The sequence below is a fragment of the Aquarana catesbeiana genome, linkage group LG13 (assembly GCF_042186555.1).
Source record: "Aquarana catesbeiana isolate 2022-GZ linkage group LG13, ASM4218655v1, whole genome shotgun sequence".
Taxonomy (NCBI): domain Eukaryota; kingdom Metazoa; phylum Chordata; class Amphibia; order Anura; family Ranidae; genus Aquarana; species Aquarana catesbeiana.
The window spans coordinates 154,450,703-154,475,111 of record NC_133336.1 but is presented as its reverse complement, the minus strand read 5'-3'; the positions used below and the strand labels follow the sequence as shown (position 1 = coordinate 154,475,111).

The following is a 24,409-nucleotide window of genomic DNA, read 5'->3' as shown; positions in this document are numbered from 1 at the left end:
AATAGGCAGCACTGATGGGCACTGTTGGGGCTGCACTGGTAAACAGTGCCCTGATTACCAGTGCAATGCAGTGGAAAGATGGGGTGTTACATTTCACTGCCACTGACCACCAATACAGAGGAGGGGGGTTTCATTGCCATTAACCACCAATGCAAGGGGGGGTTCAATTTCTATGCTGGTGACCACCAATGCGAGTAGGGGGAGTGGTAGAAGTAACGTTCACTGCAACTGGCCACCAATGTGTGTGTGGGGGGGTAAAATTCTCTGCCATGACCACAAATATGGGGAGGGGGTTTAACTTGGTCTCAGCGGGGGGGCATTGATAGTTTCAAGAAACTATTAGATAATAAGCACCTGAACGACTGCAACATACAGGGATATACAATGTAATACTGACATATAATCACACACATAGGTTGGACTTGATGGACTTCTGTCTTTTTTCAGCCTCACCTACTATGTACCTTTTTACTGACAACCAATGCAGGCATTAAATTTTACCTCCACTGACCACTAATGCAGGGAGGCTGGAGGGTTACATTTCACTGCCAGTGACCACCAATCCAATGCAGTGGGAGAATAGGTGTTAATTTTCACTGCTGCTAATCAGCAATGTAGGGGGGGGGGGGGGGGGAAATTTTACTGCCACTGTACAACAATGAAAGGAGTGGGACTTAAATTTCAATACTGGGGGGTGTTAACTTTAACAGCCACTGGCTAACAGGGGTTAATAGTACTGATAACCATGCTGGGAGTAATTTTTGCATTCACTGACACCAATGCTGGGGGTTATTACTAAGTCCACTGACGACGATGCTGAGGGTTATTGTACTCAACGTTGTCATTTTGCATTACGATATGCTGAAAATAAAATGCAGCAAGCCTGTCACGTACCTGACTGTGGAGCCCGAGATTATGAGGGTGGCCTCTTGTGCAATTTTTGTCCAAGCATCCCTGGTAGTGGAGACAGGGATTGCTAGGGCAGTGGAAGGGTGCAGGTGCCAGGAAGCTTTTGTAGTGAGCTGAAACATGGAAAGACAGGAGTCCTTCCAGTGGTAATTTGGAGTCTGGTCACAAACTATGTTCAGCAGCAGCCAGGGAGACAGGTGCAGGGTCAGGATCAAGTTCAAGATCAGAAACAGGCAGAAGTCAGTAACGTGTTGGCTGCAAAGTACCAAGTCAGGAGACAGAAATGTGGTCAAAAATCAAAGCCGAGGTCAGTAACACAAGTGAGCAGCAGACAGAACAGGCAGGTGATCCAAGAGAGCTTTTCAGACATAGCCGGGTCAAGAACAAGGTAAGCAGATTTTCAAGAACGAGGAACATGGGAACCAGAGCTGAAGACAATTCAGCACTGAGGCTAGGCAGACTCTTTGTTAAAATAGGCCGCTGGGCACCATGATCTGTGGATGTGTGCGTATGTGTAGGCTTCTATGCTCATGATCCTGCACATGCACATAAGAATGAGTACCTGCTGCACGGAAATTAGCATTTGCTGTACCAGATCCCTGACAGACATTTTTTGGCTTCGAGGTGCTATTGTGTGGCCCGCACTCTATAAATATTCAAGTTGACCACCACTGCTCTAGAAGATCAGCATAACAACACACAAGTCCTTATGGCCCAAGCTGCTTGCACTATTGTTATATTAGAAACATTTCATAGCCAGATCAGGTTCACGTTTGTATTATTAAAAACTTCCACTGCATTAGCCATCAAAGACATACCTGTTCATGCCATGTAAGCTTCTGGTGTTTAACTAGTTGATGGAACTGATCATGCACATCAGAGAACGATTTATGCAACGTCTTTATATAAACAAGATTGCTCTGAGGCTTAAACTCGTTTTGAAAAAATGTGTACAAGTTGATCTCATTTTGAGCCAAGGTAACGCACTCATCTTCTGAAGCAGACTGAAAGACTGTTTCCTGTAGGGATGTATAAAAAAACTGCCTGTTACGGCATTTACAAACATACAACCTACTTTGAATAATGCTAAATACTATTGTGCATAATTCCCAAAGCTACTAACAATGTGATGTTCCTAATTTGTGTACAGTATACGATCACTTCGCTTTTTTAAATATACAGTGAAAACAGTTGTAAACTTCATGAAGCACCTGATCCAGTTCTAGCAACTTAAGAGTCTACATAAGGATGCTTCAATTGAAAAGAACAGACGTTTCTCAAAACAAATCCTGGGTATCCTGCCTCAGTACAGATTCATCTGTGACCTCTGTTTTCTTCACTGTATTTACAGCATAAGGCTTTGCCACCAGCCCACTCAGTCATGTTAACAGAATAATAAAAGAGCAGTAGCACACCGAGGAGGCCATGCCTGAACTCTTTCCTCCTGTAAGCATGTTTAGACAGAGAGACTGGATTTGGTTAGGAGTTAAAATTGATCTATGGAACTTGTTAGGTCCTAATAAGTGGAGATTTGTAATTTTAGTAGCGTTGGTACACAGCTGTTGCCAAACTAGGGTCTCCCTATCACATCAAGGTGCCTTGGGTGAACACTTAAAGCGGGGGTCCACCTATCTATCGTTTTTTTTTTTTTTTGAGTTCATTCACAAACTTTTCTTCTCAGCATTACACACTCACATATTGTGTGTAATATGTCCGCCTGTGTCAGATTTCGTCGGAAAGAATAACTTATATTATTCACTGCAGGCGGTTTCCATCTTCATTGTGGGCATTTGAAGCCCACAAGCATTTATTTCCTGGATGTGGTGAATGCTGTGCTCCCAGCATTCACCGCTCGTTCCCGCACATGCTCAGTGGCATCCTGGGAAGCCTGAGACTAGCTCCCAGGAGTCTGGGAGAGGCTAGAAACATGCCTACTCCCACGGGAGGAGAACCAGGAAGTGCAAAGAAGAATAGAAAAATAAAAGGTAATTACGGCGATTTAAATTTTTTTAAACGGCATGTCAGCATCTAGGCAAGGAAGAGAATACATACAGATATTGTTCAAAATTTGGGTGGAAGCCCGCTTTAACAAAAGAAGAAAATTAATGACAAAAGATAATACTGGTGAGGTGACTTAGGTGCAATTTATTGTCTTTTATTATCAGGCAAAGGCAAAACTTTTTTTCCATTTTGCATAAAGTAAGGGTGGGTTATAACCCATCAGGTTTATTTTAATCATCTGTGTCTCATTGGGGAGATTTCCCTTTACTTCCTGTCCAAAGCCAAAGAGGAAGTGAGAGAATTCCGGATTGTCACCAGAACTAGCATCGTCATTGGAAAATATGTCCCCTCTATTACAGTTTTGGTGACAACCCAAAAGTTTGGAATTTCTTTACTTTCACTTTCAGTGATGACGGTAAACAGGACAAAAAGAGAGAGTGAATCTCTCGAAACAGGCACAAACAATAAAAACCTCACAGGTCTTCTAATTCCTCTCTACTATATCCAAAAAAAAAATGCCTTTAGACTAGAGCTGTAGAAATGTCCAATATAATTCAAAAACCATGAGTCCAGTGTTGTGGTGTAGCCCTATTTAAAAACCACTCAGCATGCAACCACTACAACAAGTATTCATGCATGAGATATATGTGTGAGGCCTGAATTGCAATGCTATTACAATCCCATCACAGGGTATCAACCTACCGTACACCCCCTGAAGGTTATCGGTGGTAGTAAAATTATAACTCAAAGCATTACGCATTTTGCTATGCACTGCTGCCCCTAGCAGCACTGCAGATATACCACAAAGGAGACTTGTGCAGTAGTTTGGGTATATGGTTATATGGTAAGCAGGGCCAGGAAAAGGGTGGGGGACCAGGAGGGGCAGCTGCAGTGTTTACATGTGATTTTTTTTTTGTATTACAGGAGACAGTGGTTGAGCTCCTGCATGCCAGGAATATTATAGCACTAGACCCACCCCATGCCTGAACACCAAGCAGTTTATATTTACTAAAATAATTGCATTTCCATGTTCTGTATAAGACCATATATAGTGAATGCAGGACCCTGGGTTTAGTAACACTTTAATTATCTAATATAATTGCCCTCCCCCAGCCCCCTTCCCCCCTCCATGACTTCCTAACCTCCTCTACACCCCAGAATTGCATACCACTAGGGGTCTTTACCATGGTGCACTTTAACCAGTAGCTGACCTGCTCACAGTAATTGTACTGCGAGCAGGTAGCAGTGTGATCCCATGACTGCTGTGTTTGATGGACACAGCGGATCACGGGGCTCGGTACCTGGCCGCTGTGAGCGCATGGGGTATCATGTGATCCCTTTGATTGGTCATAGCAATCACTTCATTGCAATGTAAACAAAACAGCCATGAATGGCTTCCATTCATGACCATCTGGGTTACTATAATGATGCTGTGATTGGCCCACAGCTATTAACAGTTAACATGGTACCTGGGCCAATCACAGTACCCTTTGCCTTGTGATTAGCTGTAGCCAATCACAGCATGTCAACAATAAGCAAGCTGTCATGAATGAAAAACCATTTGTGACAGTTAACTATTGCTTAGAACAGTGATCATCACTGTTCTAATACTAGTGTAAAAAAAACACCTGATCACCCACAGGGTAGTACAACAGTATGTCATTCTGGTGACACTGGGGTACTCTGTAAATTACAGGATGTAAAAAAATAAATAAAAAAGTAGAAAACAAAATGGTTTGAAAAAAGTGTTTTTCCTTTTTTTTTTTTAAAAAAAACCCATACAGTCACCAGTCAGTATCCCTGATCACCGCCACAGTCACATGATGCTGTGCTGCACTAGTTAAAGTATAAATATTAAAAAAAAAAAAGTAATTTCTTAATTTTCTAAAAAATTGCGACAAAAAAGCACAAAACTCAAAAAAAAAAAAAAATGTTGCCATGCCTCTTACTAAATACCCAAGACTGTTATTTGGGGGGTATTTGTACTGTCCTGGCATTTTAAGGCCTCAAGAAATAAAATAGGCCATCGGTATATCGGGACTGATCAATTTTCAAATATATACAGTATACATCATGTACTTTGTAGACACTATAACTTTCACACAGACTAAATATACACTGGTTTGGGTTATTTTTACCAAAGAAATGTAGCAGACCAAATTTTGGTCTAAATTTATGAAGAAAGATTGTTTGCAAAATTTTATAATAGAAAATAACAAAAACAGGTTTTCTTTTCAAAATTTTCAGTATTTTTGTATTTGCAGAGATGATTAAATACCATCAAAAGAAAGATCTATTTGTGTGAAAAAAAATATTGAAAATTTCATTAGTGTACAGTGTTGCATGACTGATCAACTGTCAGTTGAAGTAGCACAGTGCTGAATAGCTAAAAATGCCCCAGTCATGAAGGGGGTAAAACCTTCCAGTGGTCAAGTGGTTAAAATGTTTCAATATGCTGTGATTAACAAACCCATTTTTAATATTGTATGTGTATTCCCTCATTCTTGTTGTCAGTGTTCTGGATGTTGGACCTACATATTGTAGACTGCAAGAACATTCGATCATGTTAACAACTCCTTCAGTCGAACATGTAATGACATTAAAAAGGAGCCGCACATTTGGGCCTAATGAAATTCTTTAACTTTATTTTTTGTGATTTTGTCTCACTTCTTTATATGTGTAACATTTCTCACAGGCATAAAATCCTCCTAAATTAAACATGGAGGTAGTTGCTTTTATAGGGGGGTCTAAAGCTCCTTTTACCAGATATCTAGCAGTGAGAGGGCTCTTCTACAGATGAACGTTGGATATACTGGCAGAACGTTAAGTGATTGTAAAGCTTTGTTTATTTAATAAAAAAAAATAACAAACATGTCATACTTACCTCCACTGTGCAGCTTGTTTTGCAGAGTGGCCCCGAACACCATCTTCTGGGGTCCCTCGGCGGCTCTCGCGGCTCCTCCCCAATTCAGATAACCCCCCCAGGAGAAGCGCTCTCCCGGGGGGGGGATTACCTTGCTGGCACGCTCCCGAGTCCATTATTCGGTTTTCATAGCCGCTGAATGTATGACTCAGCCCCGTCCCCCCGTATCATTGGATTTGATTGACAGCAGTGGGAGCCAATGGCTGCGCTGTTATCAATCTATCCAATCAAGAGCCGAGAACCCCGGGAAGAGGAAGAGCACGTCTCCGCCGGATGAAGTTCCAGGGCACAGTTAAGTAAAACAGGGGGGCTGGGGGCCCGGTCACTGCCAGGATGCATTAAGGTGAAAAAACACAAGAGTTTACAACCCCTTTAAGCTAGCATCTTGTCTTTTTTTTTCAAGATCTGCCAATGTTTCTTGAAAATTTACAATTTTATGTTGAACACTATAATCCGAAATCACAGCAACTCCACCTCCTGGGGCACACTCCCTACATTTTTCTCCATGTATGCCGCTCTTGTACATGGTTGATATGTGGAGAGTGGCCAAAATGGTCTCCGTTGTCTGTTTACATGTTGCCAAGGCAACTCTAATGCCCCATACACACGGTCGGATTTTCCAACGGAAAATGTGTGATAGGACCTTGTTGTCGGAAATTCCGACCATGTATGGGCTCCATCACACATTTTCCATCGGAATTTCCGACACACAAAGTTTGAGAGCAGGATATAAAATTTTCCGACAACAAAATCCGTTGTTGGAAATTCCGATCGTGTGTACACAAATCCGACGCACAAAGTGCCACGCATGCTCAGAATAAATAAAGAGATGAAAGCTATTGGCCACTGCCCCGTTTATAGTCCCGACGTACGTGTTTTACGTCACCGCGTTTAGAACGATCGGATTTTCCGACAACTTTGTGTGACCGTGTGTATGCAAGACAAGTCTGAGCCAACATCCGTAGGAAAAAATCCATGGATTTTGTTGTTGGAACATCCAAACAAAGTCCGACCGTGTGTACGGGGCATTACATGAGCGGTTAGATGCGGAGAGAGCGGCCGAAACAGATTTCTTAGTCGTTTATATTTTGCCAAGGTAACTTTGGCATGAGTGGTTATATGCGTGGTGTTTCCTCCACCCCACCTACCGTTGAGAAAGTCCCAGTGGAGCTTTCAGAGAGGATTAAAAAGTGCATGAGTGTGAGGGAAAGAGATGCTTCCTTGCTGGACTTTGCTTTTTTGAAGCCGACATCTGTGTGCTGCAATGTGAGTGCATTTTATTTTAATTGCCAATACATTTTGTGGACATCACTACATTATAAGAGCTATTTCTTTTGATACATTAGCCCTTACTGGTGGAGCAGTATTACAACACTGGGATGATAGAGAAGTAGTATCTTGGTTTGAAGCTATATTTGACCTATTTTAAAGCATGAGGTCAATCCAAGAAGGTGAGGGTACATCTAATTAAGCACGTGGTGAAAGACTGTGGAGTGGGCACTGGGAGGCGTTAACAATTGGTTCATTGGAGGAAGAATTTTGTTTCAGTTGGTGGATTTTAATTAGACTTGTGGAAATGTTGTTCGCACACAGGAATTTCTCACTCTATATATTTTTTCTTTTCATTGATTGAATATCTTTGATTATATTACATATCAATAAGTGATTTCAAGGGCACTATGCTTATGGATAAGTTTTGAATGAACAAATCTGGTCTAAAGTGATATTAAAGCATTTTTGTTTTTTTTAAATTACAAACATGTTATACTTACTTGCTCTGTGCCATGGTTTTGCACAGAGCAGCCACGATTCTCCTCTTCTCGGGTCCCCCTCCCATGGCGCTCCTGGCCCCTCCCACAGCAAGCAACTTTGCTCTGGGGGCACTTAAACAGGCTCCCGAGCCACGGCTGTGTGTGTCCATTCACACATGGAGCCGCAGGTAGGCCCCCTCCCCCGATTGGCTCACTGGCTGTGATTGAGAGCAACAGGCTCTTGTGGACCACTCTGAATCGAGAGGGGGCTCAGGTAAGAGTTAGGGGGGCTGCTGCACACAGAAGGTTTTTTAACTTCATGCATGAAGGTAAAAAAACCTTGTGCCTTTACAACCACTTAAAGCACCGTTATATACAGTATATACACACTGTATAAATATTGTTTCATGCTCTTAAGAAAAGCACTACACTTTTAGATTGCAGTTTGTTTTTTTGAGTTGGTGATAAAAGAAGGGTGAGAAAAGCTTTTCTATAGGTTGGCTTAAGTGGGAAGGTTTGAGCAGTGCAGATATACTTATATTGTAATGGTTTTGAAATAACAGAGCTCACCTCTTTGAGGACACATAGGTGTAAGTAATTTATTCTGATTTATTCTGTCTGTTTCTGAATCCTATCAGTTTTGAACCATTGGAGTTCTTTTGGCGCCATGCCAATACTATCCCCATAATGGACTTGAGCTAATCCATTTTCCTTTGTATACACAGATCGTAAGATATTTAGTAATATTGACTTCTCTTTATCCAAAGTGACCAACTCTGGAGTTATCTTGTAAAGGATGTACAGTACATGCACAGAACTTGTGCATTACCAAAGATAACATTTATTTAACCACTTGACAACTGGGCACTTAAACCCCCCTTCCTAACCAGACCAATTTTCAGATTTCGGTGCTTTCACACTTTGAAGGACAATTACTCAGTCATGCAACACTGTACCCATATGAAATTGTTGTCCTTTTTTTTTTGGTGGTATTTAATCACTGCTGGGTTTTTTATTTTTTGCGCTACAAATCAAAAAAGACTGAAAAGTCGATAAAAAAAAAAAAAAAAATCTTTGTTTCTGTTAAAATTTATTGCAGAGTATTGGCGAGTATTGGTAGAGTATTAGTAGAGTATTGGCAGAGTTTTGCACAATGTTGCAGAGTATTGCACAGTGTTGCAGAGTATTTCAGTATTGCACAGTGTTGCAGAGTGGCATTATTTACATTGAGCAGCACTGTGGGCACTAAACATCCAGAGCCCACAGCACTGCCATCTCTCCCCCTCTCCCCTCGCACTGTACCGATCGGTACACAGAGGGGAGGGAGGAACCGGCGTCATGACGTGACGACGGTTTGTTTACAAGTGATCGCTCCGTCATTTGACAGAACGATCACGTGGTAAACGGCCGCAATCAGCGGCTATTTAACGCGATCCGCGATGCGCCGGGTCCGGATGTTCCCAGGTGCGTGCCCAGCATTCTGGAATGACATCGATGGACGTCCACCCAGAACTAGCCGACCGCGCTGTTGCCATCTTTCGGCAATGGCCCAGTCGGCAAGTGGTTAAATAGTAAAAACAAAAGTCATACTCACAAACGTTTGCGATGCCATCTGGTTCCTAGAACACTGGGCTGACTTTTTATTGGGATACAGACTATATGCTAAATATGGTTTGCCTCTGAATGGAATGGGGTCTGCTGTGCTGGGGGAGAGGTTTATGGGAAGGTTTGGTGATTTAGGATTGTGGGGAAGTAAAGGAATATTATAGGACAGACAGCTGCTGAATTCTGCTCTCTGAATTCTGAGAGCAGGAGATTGTTTTGTGCAGTACATGCACAGACCTTACATTTTTACTATAAAAACATCCTAATATTTTTTTCTTTGGGGGGGGGGGGGTTTGGCCTACTCTTATTTGCAATCTCGTGTTCGTTTTGAAAATTTCCAACCTTGATTTTCTTTTTGCCGTAAAATCCTTTTCTCTGAAGTTCATTGACAGACACAGCTCCATTAATCTTGACTGTAGGGTTATTACGCCACCTTCAGCAGAGGACTAGGCAGAACATGTATTACATGTGAAAAACAACAGAACTGTACAGCTCCGCCCAGGGGGCGGTCCCTCTGGCAATAACCCCTCAGCCTGCTTCCTGCAGCTCAGTACGTCAACAAGCAGTATAACGTAAACTAATAGGAGGGGTGGGTGCTGTGTCCGTCAATGAACTTCAGAGAAAAGGATTTTACGGTGAGTACAAAAATCCTATTTTCTCTTTCGTTCATTGACAGACACAGCTCCATTAATCTTGACAGTAGGGACGTCTCCAAGCAGTGTCATAACGAGGGGTGGGAACAACAAACATAACTACACCCACAACCAGAGGTGCTCCCCAACGGAGGCAAAACCACCTGAACCAACCGCAGCAGAACTTGCAGTCAACATGTGCATCAGAATGCATTGACATTCAAAATGTAACTTTCTCTAACAAAAGAAAAGGGTGTAAATTGCAACGATTACATGGCCGCCTGCAAAAGTTTGCAGCCAAAGCAGGCATTCAAAGATGCGTTTACATCAACTTTGTAGAACTTTGTAAAAGTGTGAACGGACAACCAAGTCGCCGCCTTGCATACCTGGGAGACTGACGCTTGATGTCAGAAAGCCCAAGAGGTCCCAATTGCCCTGGTGGAATGGGCCGTGACAGGAAAGAGGGGCGGTCGGTTTTCAGATAAAAGTGGTCTCTGTGGCGGATTCGCTGCGAGATCACTTTTATCGGTGGCAGGAGAGGGCCCCCCTCCCGCCGCGGTCTGGTGCCCTCGTCGCTTACCGGAGCCGTTGGTAGCGGCGGAGGCGATCGGGTCTGTCTCCTTGCTGTGCCTTGAGACGAGTGAGGCTAAGATGGTGCCCACTCGTCTCCATGACACTGCAGGGCGGAAGCGACGTCAAAACGTCACTTCCACCCATATGTCTTAAAAGGCACATTTTTTTCAATGTCATTTTTTTAAATGACTTTTTTTTAATTGCATTTTAGTGTAAATATGAGATATGAGGTCTTTTTGACCCCAGATCTCATATTTAAGAGGTCCTGTCATGCTTTTTTCTATTACAAGGGATGTTTACATTCCTTGCAATAAGAATAAAAGTGACACAATTTTTTTATCTTTAAAACAGTGTAAAAATAAATAACATCATGTAAAATAAATAATAAATAAATAAATAAATAAATAATTTTCAAACCCCCCGTCCCAACGAGCTTGTGCGCAGAAGCGAACGCATAATTGAGTAGTGCCCGCATATGAAAACGGTGGTCAAACCACACATGTGAGGTATCGCCGCAATCGTTAGAGCGAGAGCAATAATTCTAGCCCTGGACCTCCTCTGTAACGCAAAACATGCAACCTGTAGAATTTTTTAATCTCTATGGAGATTTTTGAGGGTAAAAGTTTGACGCCATTCAACGAGCGGGCGCAATTTTGAAGCGTGACATGTTTGGTATCAATTTGCTCGCCAGAACATTATCTTTCGCAATATAAAAAAAATTGGGCTAACTTTACTGTTGTCTTATTTTTTTATTCAAAAAGGTGAATTTTTTCCCAAAAAAGCACGCTTGTAAGACCGCTGCGCAAATACGGTGTGAAAAAAACTATTGCAATGACTGCCATTTTATTCTCTAGGGTGTTAGAAAAAAAAAACAATATATAATGTTTGGGGGTTCTAAGTAATTTTCTAGCAAAAAAACCTGTTTTAAACACCTAAATTCCAAAACGAGGCTGGTCCTTAAGTGGTTAAAGGGCAACGTACAGGTATGTTAATCTGCCTGTACGTGCCCTTCTGCCGCAGTATATATGCGTGAGGCGATCGGGAAGCGGTTAATCTTGACCACTGGGATGCCCCAAAGCAGTGCCAGTGAAAAATGAGGGGTGGGCAAAATAACCCAAGGCTAACCACAAGAGCCCTAACCAGGACACAGGAGCCCCATATGAAATAAAAAATTATTTAAAGAAAAAACACCCCTTATGGAGGGAACCCCCTCTTAAACAGCAGCCTGCAAAACCTTGCGGCCAAAAGAAGCATCCGCAGATGCCAAAATATCTACTTTATAGAATTTAGTGAAGGTATGCACTGAAGACCAAGTGGCCGCCTTGCAAACCTGTGATACCTAGCTCGTAGCTGCGGTCTGCACAAGCTCGCTGGCTGGACTGGGGAGACCACTGGATCTAGATTATCTAGCCCGTCGCCCAGCCCGGCAGTTGACTGCAGATCTCCCAGGAGAAATTGCATGGAAAAAAAAGAGACAAAAAGTAAAATTTGCTAGGACCAAAAGATCCCAGCAAGGAGCTAGGTCCTTACTCCTGACTAGACAGAAAAAACTGAATAGCAGGGAGGGGGTTATATACTGACTGAGGACAGCCCATGGGTGTAGCCAGGTGTTTTTTGTTCTACCTAGTCCTACTCCTGCAGAGGTGATATAACCCAATGGTCAAGATTAAGGAGGAGCTGTGTCAGTGGATGAACGAAAGAGAAACAGGAGTTTTCCTGTATGTAATCTTTTGGCACTTGTCCCGCCTCCTCCCTGTCCCCTCCAAGGTTGCAGGTGGATGGGCAGCAATCAGGCTGAACTGATGGCAATGGTGGGTGCTGCATGCATGGCAATGGTGGGATTGCATGCATGGCTCGTGCTCGAACTAACACACTTAGACCAAATTTTAATGGTTCAAAGAATGTCAGGCAAAATGGTCGGCCCTCACGCATGTTCACTTCATCAAATCTGGCCCTCTTTGAAAAAAGTTTGGACACCTCTGCCTTAGACCATTCAGAGTAAGAATCATTAAAGCGGAGTTCCACCCAAAAATGGAACTACTGCTTTAACCACTTAAGGACCGCCTCGCGCCGATGTACGTCGGCAAGGCGGCACGGGCAGGCAAAATCACGTACATGTACGTGATCTGCCTCCCGCGGGTGGGGGGTCCGATCGGACCCCCCCGGTGCCCGAGGCGGTCCTCTTTTGTCCCCCGGCGATCGGAGGTGAGGGGGAGGCCATCCGTTCGTGGCCCCCCCCCTCGCGATCGCCGCCGGCCAATGAGAATCTTCCTTTGCTGCTGTATGCTAAACAGCAGCAAAGGAAATTATGTCATCTCTCCTCGGCTCGGTATTTTCCGTTCCGGCGCCAAGGAGAGAAGACATCTGAGTGAGTGCACAAACACTACACACACAGTAGAACATGCCAGGCACACAAAACACCCCCGATCGCCCCCCAATCACCCCTCCCCCCTCCCTGTCACACTGACACCAAGCAGGTTTTTTTTTTTTTTTCTGATTACTGCATGGTGTCAGTTTGTGACAGTTACTGTGTTAGGACAGTTAGTATTAGCCCCCTTTAGGTCTAGGGTACCCACCTAACCCCCCTAATAAAGTTTTAACCCCTTGATCACCCCCCGTCACCAGTGTCACTAAGTGATCATTTTTCTGATCGCTGTATTAGTGTCACAGGTGACGCTAGTTAGGGAGGTAAATATTTAGGTTCGCCGTCAGCGTTTTATAGCGACAGGGACCCCCAAATACTATCTAATAAATGTTTTAACCCCTTGATTGCCCCCTAGTTAACCCTTTCACCACTGATCACCGTATAACCGTTACGGGTGACGCTGGTTAGTTTGTTTATTTATTAAAGTGTCAGGGCACCCGCCGTTTATTACCGAATAAAGGTTAAGCCCCCTGATCGCCCGGCGGCGATATGCGTCTCCCCAGGCAGCGTCAGATTAGCGCCAGTAGCGCTAACACCCACGCACGCACCGTACACCTCCCTTAGTGGTATAGTATCTGAACGGATCAATATCTGATCCGATCAGATCTATACTAGCGTCCCCAGCAGTTTAGGGTTCCCAAAAACGCAGTGTTAGCGGGATCAGCCCAGATACCTGCTAGCACCTGCGTTTTGCCCCTCCGCTCGGCCCAGCCCAGCCCACCCAAGTGCAGTATCGATCGATCACTGTCACTTACAAAACACTAAACGCATAACTGCAGCTTTCGCAGAGTCAGGCCTGATCCCTGCGATCGCTAACAGTTTTTTGGTAGCGTTTTGGTGAACTGGCAAGCGCCAGCGGCCTAGTACACCCCGGTTGTAGTCAAACCAGCACTGCAGTAACACTTGGTGACGTGGTGAGTCCCATAAGTGCAGTTCAAGCTGGTGAGGTGGCAAGCACAAGTAGTGTCCCGCTACCACCAAGAAGACAAACACAGGCCCGTCGTTCCCACAGTGCCCTTCCTGCTGCATTCGCCAATCCTAATAATTGGGAACCCACCGCTTCTGCAGCACCCGTACTTCCCCCATTCACATCCCCAACCAAATGCAGTCGGCTGCATGAGAGGCATTTTCTTTATGTCCTCCCGAGTACCCCTACCCAACGAACCCCCCCAAAAAAGATGTCGTGTCTGCAGCAAGCGTGGATATAGGCGTGACACCCGCTATTATTGTCCCTCCTGTCCTGACAATCCTGGTCTTTGCATTGGTGAATGTTTTGAACGCTACTATACACTAGTTGAGTATTAGCGTAGGGTACAGCATTGTACAGACTAGGCACACTTTCACAGGGTCTCCCAAGATGCCATCGCATTTTGAGAGACCCGAACCTGGAACCGGTTACAGTTATAAAAGTTAGTTACAAAAAAAGTGTAAAAAAAAAATATATATATATATAAAATAAAAAAAAATAGTTGTCGTTTTATTGTTGTCTCTCTCTCTATTCTCTCTCTCTATTGTTCTGCTCTTTTTTACTGTATTCTATTCTGCAATGTTTTATTGTTATGTTTTATGATGTTTGTTTTTCAGGTATGCAATTTTTTATACTTTACCGTTTACTGTGTTTTATTGTTAACCATTTTTTTGTCTTCAGGTACGCCATTCACAACTTTGAGTGGTTATACCAGAATGATGCCTGCAGGTTTAGGTATCATCTTGGTATCATTCATTTCAGCCAGCGGTCGGCTTTCATGTAAAAGCAATCCTAGCGGCCAATTAGCCTCTAGACTGCTTTTACAAGCCGTGGGAGGGAATGCCCCCCACCGTCTTCCGTGTTTTTCTCTGGCTCTCCTGTCTCAACAGGGAACCTGAGAATGCAGCCGGTGATTCAGCCAGCTGACCATAGAGCTGATCAGAGACCAGAGTGGCTCCAAACATCTCTATGGCCTAAGAAACCGGAAGCTATGAGCTATTCATGATTTAGATTGCGCCGGATGTAAACAGCGCCATTGGGAAATTGGGAAAGCATTTTATCACACCGATCTTGGTGTGGTCAGATGCTTTGAGGGCAGAGGAGAGATCTAGGGTCTAATAGACCCCAATTTTTTCAAAAAAAGAGTACCTTTCATTACCTATTGCTATCATAGGGGATATTTACATACCCTGAGATAACAATAAAAATGATTAAAAAAAAAAAAAAAAAAAATATGAAAGGAACAGTTTAAAAATAAGATAAAAAAGCAAAAAAATAATAAAGAAAAAAAAAGCACCCCTGTCGCCCCCTGCTCTCGCGCTAAGGCGAACGCAATCGTCGGTCTGGCGTCAAATGTAAACAGCAATTGCACCATGCATGTGAGGTATCACCGCGAAGGTCAGATCGAGGGCAGTAATCTTAGCAGTAGACCTCCTCTGTAAATCTAAAGTGGTAACCTGTAAAGGCTTTTAAAGGCTTTTAAAAATGTATTTATTTTGTTGCCACTGCACGTTTGTGCGCAATTGTAAAGCATGTCATGTTTGGTATCCATGTACTCGGCCTAAGATCATCTTTTTTATTTCATCAAACATTTGGGCAATATAGTGTGTTTTAGTGCATTAAAATTTAAAAAAGTGTGTTTTTTCCCCAAAAAATGCATTTGAAAAATCGCTGCGCAAATACTGTGTGAAAAAAAAAAATGAAACACCCATTTTAATCTGTAGGGCATTTGCTTTAAAAAAATATATAATGTTTGGGGGTTCAAAGTAATTTTCTTGCAAAAAAAAAAAAAATTTTTTCATGTAAACAAAAAGTGTCAGAAAGGGCTTTGTCTTCAAGTGGTTAGAAGAGTGGGTGATGTGTGACATAAGCTTGTGCATAAAATGCCAGGACAGTTCAAAACCCCCCCAAATGACCCCATTTTGGAAAGTAGACACCCCAAGCTATTTGCTGAGAGTCATGTCGAGTCCATGGAATATTTTATATTATGACACAAGTTGCGGGAAAGAGACAAATTGTTTTTTTTTTTTTTGCACAAAGTTGTCACTAAATGATATATTGCTCAAACATGCCATGGGAATATGTGAAATTACACCCCAAAATACATTCTGCTGCTTCTCCTGAGTACGGGGATACCACGTGTGAGACTTTTTGGGAGCCTAGCCGCGTACGGGACCCCGAAAACCAAGCACCGCCTTCAGGCTTTCTAAGGGCGTAAATTTTTGATTTCACTCTTCATTGCCTATCACAGTTTCGGAGGCCATGGAATGCCCAGGTGGCACAAACCCCCCCCAAATGACCCAATTTTGGAAAGTAGACACCCCAAGCTATTTGCTGAGAGGTATAGTGAGTATTTTGCAGACCTCACTTTTTGTCACAAAGTTTTGAAAATTGAAAAAAGAAAAAAAAAAGTTTTTTCTTGTCTTTCTTCATTTTCAAAAACAAATGAGAGCTGCAAAATACTCACCATGCCCCTCAGCAAATAGCTTGGGGTGTCTACTTTCCAAGATGGGGTCATTTGGGGGAGTTTTGTGCCACCTGGGCATTCCATGGCCTCCGAAACTGTGATAGGCAGTGAAGAGTGAAATAAAAAATTTACACCCTTAGAAATCCTGAAGGCGGTGATTGGTTTTCGGGGCCCCGTACGCGGCTAGGCTCCCAAAAAGTCCCACACATGTGGTATCCCCATACTCAGGAGAAGCAGCTAAACGTATTTTGGGGTGCAATTCCACATATGCCCATGACCTGTGTGAGCAATATATCATTTAGTGACAACTTTGTGCAAAAAAAAAATTTGTCACTTTCCCGCAACTTGTGTCAAAATTTAAAATATTCCATGGACTCAACATGCCTCTCAGCAAATAGCTTGGGGTGTCTACTTTCCAAAATGGGGTCATTTGGGGGGGGGGGGGGGTTTGTGCCATCTGGGCATTTTATGGCCTTCAAAACTGTGATAGGTAGTGAGGAGTGAAATAAAAAATGTACGCCCTTAGGAATCCTGAAGGCGGTGATTGGTTTTCGGGGCCCCGTACGCAGCTAGGCTCCCAAAAAGTCCCACACATGTGGTATCCCCGTACTCAGGAGAAGCAGCTGAATGTATTTTGGGGTGCAATTCCACATATGCCCATGGCCTGTGTGAGCAATATATCATTTAGTGACAACTTTTTGGAAAATTTTTTTTTTTTTTTTGTCATTATTCAATCACTTGGGACAAAAAAATAAATATTCAATGGGTTCAACATGCCTCTCAGCAATTTCCTTGGGGTGTCTACTTTCCAAAATGGGGTCATTTGGGGGGGGGGGTTGTACTGCCCTGCCATTTTAGTACCTCAAGAAATGACATAGGCAGTCATAAACTAAAAGCTGTGTAAATTCCAGAAAATGTACCCTAGTTTGTAGACGCTATAACTTTTGCGCAAACCAATATACGCTTATTGACATTTTTTTTACCAAAGACATGTGGCCGAATACATTTTGGCCTAAATGTATGACTAAAATTGAGTTTATTGTATTTTTTTTATAACAAAAAGTATAAAATATCATTTTTTTTCAAAATTTTCGGTCTTTTTCCGTTTATAGCGCAAAAAATAAAAACCGCAGAGGTGATCAAATACCATCAAAAGAAAGCTCTATTTGTGGGAAGAAAAGGAAGCAAATTTCGTTTGGGTACAGCATTGCATGACCGCGCAATTAGCAGTTAAAGCGACGCAGTGCCAAATTGGAAAAAAGACCTCTGGTCCTTAGGCAGCATAATGGTCCGGGGCTGAAGTGGTTAAGTGATGGTGACCCCCTGACATGCCACATTTGGCATGCCATTTTTTTGGGGGGGGGATACCCTCTTTTTAGAGGCATCCAGCTCCCACTTCCTCCTGGGGCTCCGTGGCGCCTGAAGAAAGTTCACCTCTCCCCCCTCTCTCCCTGCAATCTTCTGGGCCATTCACAGCGCAGCTCGCGCATGCGCAGTGAGTGCCTGGCACCCACAGTTACAATGTCGGCACCGCAGAGAGAAGGGGGAGAGGAGCGGGGCTTCCTTTGCCCACATTGCTGGACTGTGGGACAGGTGAGTGTCCAATTATTAACCACTTAAGGACCGCCTAACGCCGATTTACGTCGGCAAGGCGGCACGGGCAGGCAAAATCACGTACATGTACGTGATTTGCCTCTCGCGGGTGGGGGGTCCGATCGGACCCCCCCCCGGTGCCCGAAGCGGTCCCGTTCTGTTCCCCGGCGATCCGAGATGAGGGGGAGGCCATCCGTTCGTGGCCCCCCCCTCGCGATCGCCGCCGGCCAATGGGAACACTCCTTTGCTGCTGTATGCTAAACAGCAGCAAAGGAAATGATGTCATCTCCCCTCGGCTCGGTATTTTCCGTTCCAGCGCCGAGGGGAGAAGACATCAATGTGAGTGCACAACACACTACACACACAGTAGAACATGCCAGGCACACAAAACACCCCGATCCCCCCCCCGATCGCCCCCCGATCCCCCCCCAATCACCCCCCCCCCCTGTCACAAACTGACACCAGCAGGTTTTTTTTTTTTTTTTTTTTTCTGATTACTGCATAGTGTCAGTTTGTGACAGTTACAGTGTTGGGACAGTTAGTATTACCCCCCTTTAGGTCTAGGGTACCCCCCTAACCCCCCCTAATAAAGTTTTAACCCCTTGATCACCCCCTGTCACCAGTGTTGCTAAGCGATCATTTTTCTGATCGCTGTATTAGTGTCGCTGGTGACGCTAGTTAGTGAGGTAAATATTTAGGTTCGCCGTCAGCGTTTTATAGTGACAGGGACCCCCATATACTACCTAATAAATGTTTTAACCCCTTGATTGCCCCCTAGTTAACCCTTTCACCACTGATCACCGTATAACTGTTACGGGTGACGCTGGTTAGTTCGTTTATTTTTTATAGTGTCAGGGCACCCGCCGTTTATTACCTAATAAAGGTTTAGCCCCCTGATCGCCCGGCGGTGATATGCGTCGCCCCAGGCAGCGTCAGATTAGCGCCAGTACCGCTAACACCCACGCACGCAGCATGCGCCTCCCTTAGTGGTATAGTATCTGATCGGATCAATATCTGATCTGATCAGATCTATACTAGCGTCCCCAGCAGTTTAGGGTTCCCAAAAACACAGTGTTAGCGGGATCAGCCCAGATACCCGCTAGCACCTGCGTTTTGCCCCTCCGCCCAGCCCACCCAAGTGCAGTATCGATCGATCACTGTCACTTACAAAACACTAAACGCATAACTGCAGCGTTCGCAGAGTCAGGCCTGATCCCTGCGATCGCTAACAGTTTTTTTGGTAGCATTTTGGTGAACTGGCAAGCAAGCACCAGGCAGCGTCAGGTTAGCGCCAGTAGCGCTAACACCCACGCACGCACCGTACACCTCCCTTAGTGGTATAGTATCTGATCGGATCAATATCTGATCCGATCAGATCTATACTAGCGTCCCCAGCAGTTTAGGGTTCCCAAAAACGCAGTGTTAGCGGGATCAGCCCAGATACCTGCTAGCACCTGCGTTGTGCCCCTCCGCCCGGCCCAGCCCAGCCCACCCAAGTGCAGTATCGATCGATCACTGACACTTACAAGGCACTAAACGCATAACTGCAGCGTTCGCAGAGTCAGGCCTGATCCCTGCGATCGCTAACAGTTTTTTTGGTAGCATTTTGGTGAACTAGCAAGCACCGGCCCCAGGCAGCGTCAGGTTAGCGCCAGTACCGCTAACACCCACGCACGCAGCATACGCCTCCTTTAGTGGTATAGTATCTGAACGGATCAATATCTGATCCGATCAGATCAGATCTATACTAGCGTCCCCAGCAGTTTAGGGTTCCCAAAAACGCAGTGTTAGCGGGATCAACCCAGATACCTGCTAGCACCTGCGTTTTGCCCCTCCGCCCGGCCCAGTCCAGCCCACCCAAGTGCAGTATCGATCGATCACTGTCACTTACAAAACACTAAACGCATTACTGCAGCGTTCGCAGAGTCAGGCCTGATCCCTGCGATCGCTAACAGTTTTTTTGGAAGCTTTTTATTGAACTGGCAAGCACCAGCGGCCTAGTACACCCCGGTCGTAGTCAAACCAGCGCTGCAGTAACACTTGGTGACGTGGCGAGTCCCATAAGTGCAGTTCAAGCTGGTGAGGTGACAAGCACAAGTAGTGTCCCGCTGCCACCAAGAAGAAGACAAACACAGGCCCGTAGTGCCCATAGTGCCCTTCCTGCTGCATTCGCCAATCCTAATTGGGAACCCACCACTTCTGCAGCGCCCGTACTTCCCCCATTCACATCCCCCAACGAAATGCAGTCGGCTGCATGAGAGGCATTTTTATGTGCTCCCGAGTACCCCTACCCAACGAACCCCCCCCAAAAAGATGTTGTGTCTGCAGCAAACGCGGATATAGGCGTGACACCCGCTATTATTGTCCCTTCTGTCCTGACAATCCTGGTCTTTGCGTAGGGTACAGCATTGCACAGACTAGGCACACTTTCACAGGGTCTCCCAAGATGCCATCGCATTTTGAGAGACCCGAACCTGGAACCGGTTACAGTTATAAAAGTTAGTTACAAAAAAAGTGTAAAAAAAAAAAAAAATATATATAAAATAAAAAAAAATAGTTGTCGTTTTATTGTTCTCTCTCTCTATTCTCTCTCTCTATTGTTCTGCTCTTTTTTTACTGTATTCTATTCTGCAGTGTTGTTATTGTTATTGTTATTGTTATTATGTTTTATCATGTTTGTTTTTCAGGTATGTAATTATTTATACTTTATTGTTTACTGTGCTTTATTGTTAACCATTTTTTTGTCTTCAGGTACGCCATTCACAACTTTGAGTGGTTATACCAGAATGATGCCTGCAGGTTTAGGTATCATCTTGGTATCATTCTTTTCAGCCAGCGGTCGGCTTTCATGTAAAAGCAATCCTAGCGGCTAATTAGCCTCTAGACTGCCTTTACAAGCCGTGGGAGGGAATGCCCCCCCCCCCCCCACCGTCTTCCGTGTTTTTCTCTGGCTCTCCTGTCTCAACAGGGAACCTGAGAATGCAGCCGGTGATTCAGCCAGCTGACCATAGAGCTGATCAGAGACAAGAGTGGCTCCAAACATCTCTATGGCCTAAGAAACCGGAAGCTACGAGCATTTTATGACTTAGATTTCGCCGGATGTAAATAGCGCCATTGGGAAATTGGGGAAGCATTTTATCACACCGATCTTGGTGTGGTCAGATGCTTTGAGGGCAGAGGAGAGATCTAGGGTCTAATAGACCCCAATTTTTTCAAAAAAGAGTACCTGTCACTACCTATTGCTATCATAGGGGATATTTACATTCCCCGAGATAACAATAAAAATGATTTAAAAAAAAAAAAAATGAAAGGAACAGTTTAAAAATAAGATAAAAAAGCAAAAAAATAATAAAGAAAAAAAAAAAAAAAAAAAAGCACCCCTGTCGCCCCCTGCTCTTGCGCTAAGGCGAACGCAAGCGGCGGTCTGTCGTCAAACGTAAACAGCAATTGCACCATGCATGTGAGGTATCGCCGCGAAGGTCAGATCGAGGGCAGTAATTTTTGCAGTAGACCTCCTCTGTAGATCTAAAGTGGTAACCTGTAAAGGCTTTTAAAGGCTTTTAAAAATGTATTTATTTTGTTGCCACTGCACGTTTGTGCGCAATTGTAAAGCATGTCATGTTTGGTATCCATGTACTCGGTCTAAGATCATCTTTTTTATTTCATCAAACATTTGGGCAATATAGTGTGTTTTAGTGCATTAAAATTTAAAAAAGTGTGTTTTTTCCCCAAAAAATGCGTTTGAAAAATCGCTGCGCAAATACTGTGTGAAAAAAAAAAATGAAACACCCACCATTTTAATCTGTAGGGCATTTGCTTTAAAAAAATATATAATGTTTGGGGGTTCAAAGTAATTTTCTTGCAAAAAAAAAAAAACTTTTTCATGTAAAAAATAAGTGTCAGAAAGGGCTTTGTCTTCAAGTGGTTAGAAGAGTGGGTGATGTGTGACATAAGCTTCTAAATGTTGTGCATAAAATGCCAGGACAGTTCAAAACCCCCCCAAATGACCCCATTTTGGAAAGTAGACACCCCAAGCTATTTGCTGAGAGGCATGTCGAGTCCATGGAATATTTTATATTGCGACACAAGTTGCGGGAAAGAGACAAATTTTTTTTTTTTTTTTTTTGCACAAAGTTGTCACTAAATGATATATTGCTCAAACATGCCATGGGAATATGTGAAATTACACCCCAAAATACATTCTGCTGCTTCTCCTGAGTACGGGGATACCACATGTGTGAGACTTTTTGGGAGCCTAGCCGCGTACGGGACCCCGAAAACCAAGCACCGCCTTCAGGCTTTCTAAGGGGCGTGAATTTTTGATTTCACTCTTCACTGCCTATCACAGTTTCGGAGGCCATGGAATGCCCAGGTGGCACAAAACCCCCCCAAATGACCCCATTTTGGAAAGTAGACACCCCAAGCTATTTGCTGAGAGGTATAGTGAGTATTTTGCAGACCTCACTTTTTGTCACAAAGTTTTGAAATTTGAAAAAAGAAAAAAAAAAAAAGTTTTTTCTTGTCTTTCTTCATTTTCAAAAACAAATGAGAGCTGCAAAATACTCACCATGCCTCTCAGCAAATAGCTTGGGGTGTCTACTTTCCAAAATGGGGTCATTTGGGGGGGGTTTGTGCCACCTGGGCATTCCATGGCCTCCGAAACGGTGTTAGGCAGTGAAGAGTAAAATCAAAAATTCACGCCCTTAAAAACGCTGAAGGCGGTGATTGGTTTTCGGGGCCCCGTACGCGGCTAGGCTCCCAAAAAGTCCCACACATGTGGTATCCCCATACTCAGGAGAAGCAGCTAAATGTATTTTGGGGTGCAATTCCACATAGGCCCATGGCCTGTGTGAGCAATATATCATTTAGTGACAACTTTGTGCAAAAAAAAAAAAAAAAAAAAAAAAAGTGTCACTTTCCCGCAACTTGTGTCAAAATATAAAATATTCCATGGACTCAATATGCCTCTCAGCAAATAGCTTGGGGTGTCTACTTTCCAAAATGGGGTCATTTGGGGGGGGGTTGTGCCACCTGGGCATTCCATGGCCTCCGAAACTGTGATAGGCAGTGAAGAGTGAAATCAAAAAGTTACACCCTTAGAAATCCTGAAGGCGGTGATTGGTTTTCGGGGTCCCATACGCGGCTAGGCTCCCAAAAAGTCCCACACATGTGGTATCCCCGTACTCAGGAGAAGTAGCTGAATATATTTTGGGGTGCAATTCCACATAGGCCCATGGCCTGTGTGAGCAATATATCATTTAGTGACAACTTTTTGTAAATATTTTTTTTTTTTTTTTTTTTTGTCATTATTCAATCACTTGGGACAAAAAAAATAAATATTCAATGGGTTCAACATGCCTATCAGCAATTTCCTTGGGGTGTCTACTTTCCAAAATGGGGTCATTTGGGGGGGTTTTGTACTGCCCTGCCATTTTAGCACCTCAAGAAATGACATAGGCAGTCATAAACTAAAAGCTGTGTAAATTCCAGAAAATGTACCCTAGTTTGTAGACGCTATAACTTTTGCGCAAACCAATAAATATACGCTTATTGACATTTTTTTTACCAAAGACATGTGGCCGAATACATTTTGGCCTAAATGTATGACTAAAATTGAGTTTATTGGATTTTTTTTATAACAAAAAGTAGAAAATATCATTTTTTTTCAAAATTTTCGGTCTTTTTCCGTTTATAGCGCAAAAAATAAAAACTGCAGAAGTGATCAAATACCATCAAAAGAAAGCTCTATTTGTGGGAAGAAAAGGACGCAAATTTCGTTTGGGTACAGCATTGCATAACCGCGCAATTAGCAGTTAAAGCGACGCAGTGCCAAATTGGAAAAAGACCTCTGGTCCTTAGGCAGCATAATGGTCCGGGGCTCAAGTGGTTAAATGTCAGCAGCTAAACTTTTTGTAGCTGCTGACTTTTAAATGGGTGGAACTCCGCTTTAACCACTACTCTGAATTCGTTTTTTAGCCAGTTTTCTATCCATTTACAAATTGATCTTTCCAAGCCTGTAGACTTTACCTTACATAGCCGTGTGTGGGGAACTGTGTCAAACGCTTTTGCAAAATCCAAGTATACCACGTCCACAGCCACCCCTCTGTCCAAGGTTTTACTTACCTCCTCATAAAAGGAAATCAGGTTTGTCCGACAACTTCTGTGTTTCATGAATCCATGCTGTCTGTTGCTTAAATTTTTTTTTTTTCAGCAAGAATCTATGTGGTCTTTTATTAACCTCTCCAGTATCTTCCCGATTATAGAAGTTAAACAGGTCTATAGTTACTTTGTAAAGAGTTTGATCCCTTTTTAAATATGGGCACCACATTGGCCCTACGCCAATCCAGCGGTACCATTCCAGTCATTACCGAGTCCCTAAAAATTAGAAACAATGGCTTTGAAATGTCAGAGATCAATTATTTTAGGATCCGTGGGTGAATGCCATCTGGCCCAGGTGCTTTATCCACCTTTATTCTGTCTAAATATTTCTGGACATATCACTTTTGAACCATTGTGGATCATTTGGGGATGTGTCAATACTATCCCCATTATGGTCATGAGCT

At 43.6% G+C, this 24,409-nt stretch overlaps 1 protein-coding gene across 3 annotated transcripts in view; it reads right to left on the bottom strand.

Annotated features, from left to right (window-relative positions):
• The window catches only part of TEDC1 (tubulin epsilon and delta complex 1), a 552,383-nt gene that overhangs the window by 57,634 nt on the left and 470,340 nt on the right, over window positions 1-24,409 (bottom strand). For 2 of the 3 annotated variants that reach the window (XM_073610728.1, XM_073610729.1), the window contains one exon: window positions 1,728-1,928. The exons of the other annotated variant lie outside the window; for it this stretch is intronic. In XM_073610728.1, the coding sequence (XP_073466829.1) occupies window positions 1,728-1,928 (201 nt within the window). The remainder of the gene's footprint in view (window positions 1-1,727; window positions 1,929-24,409) is intronic. 3 annotated transcript variants of the gene reach the window in all.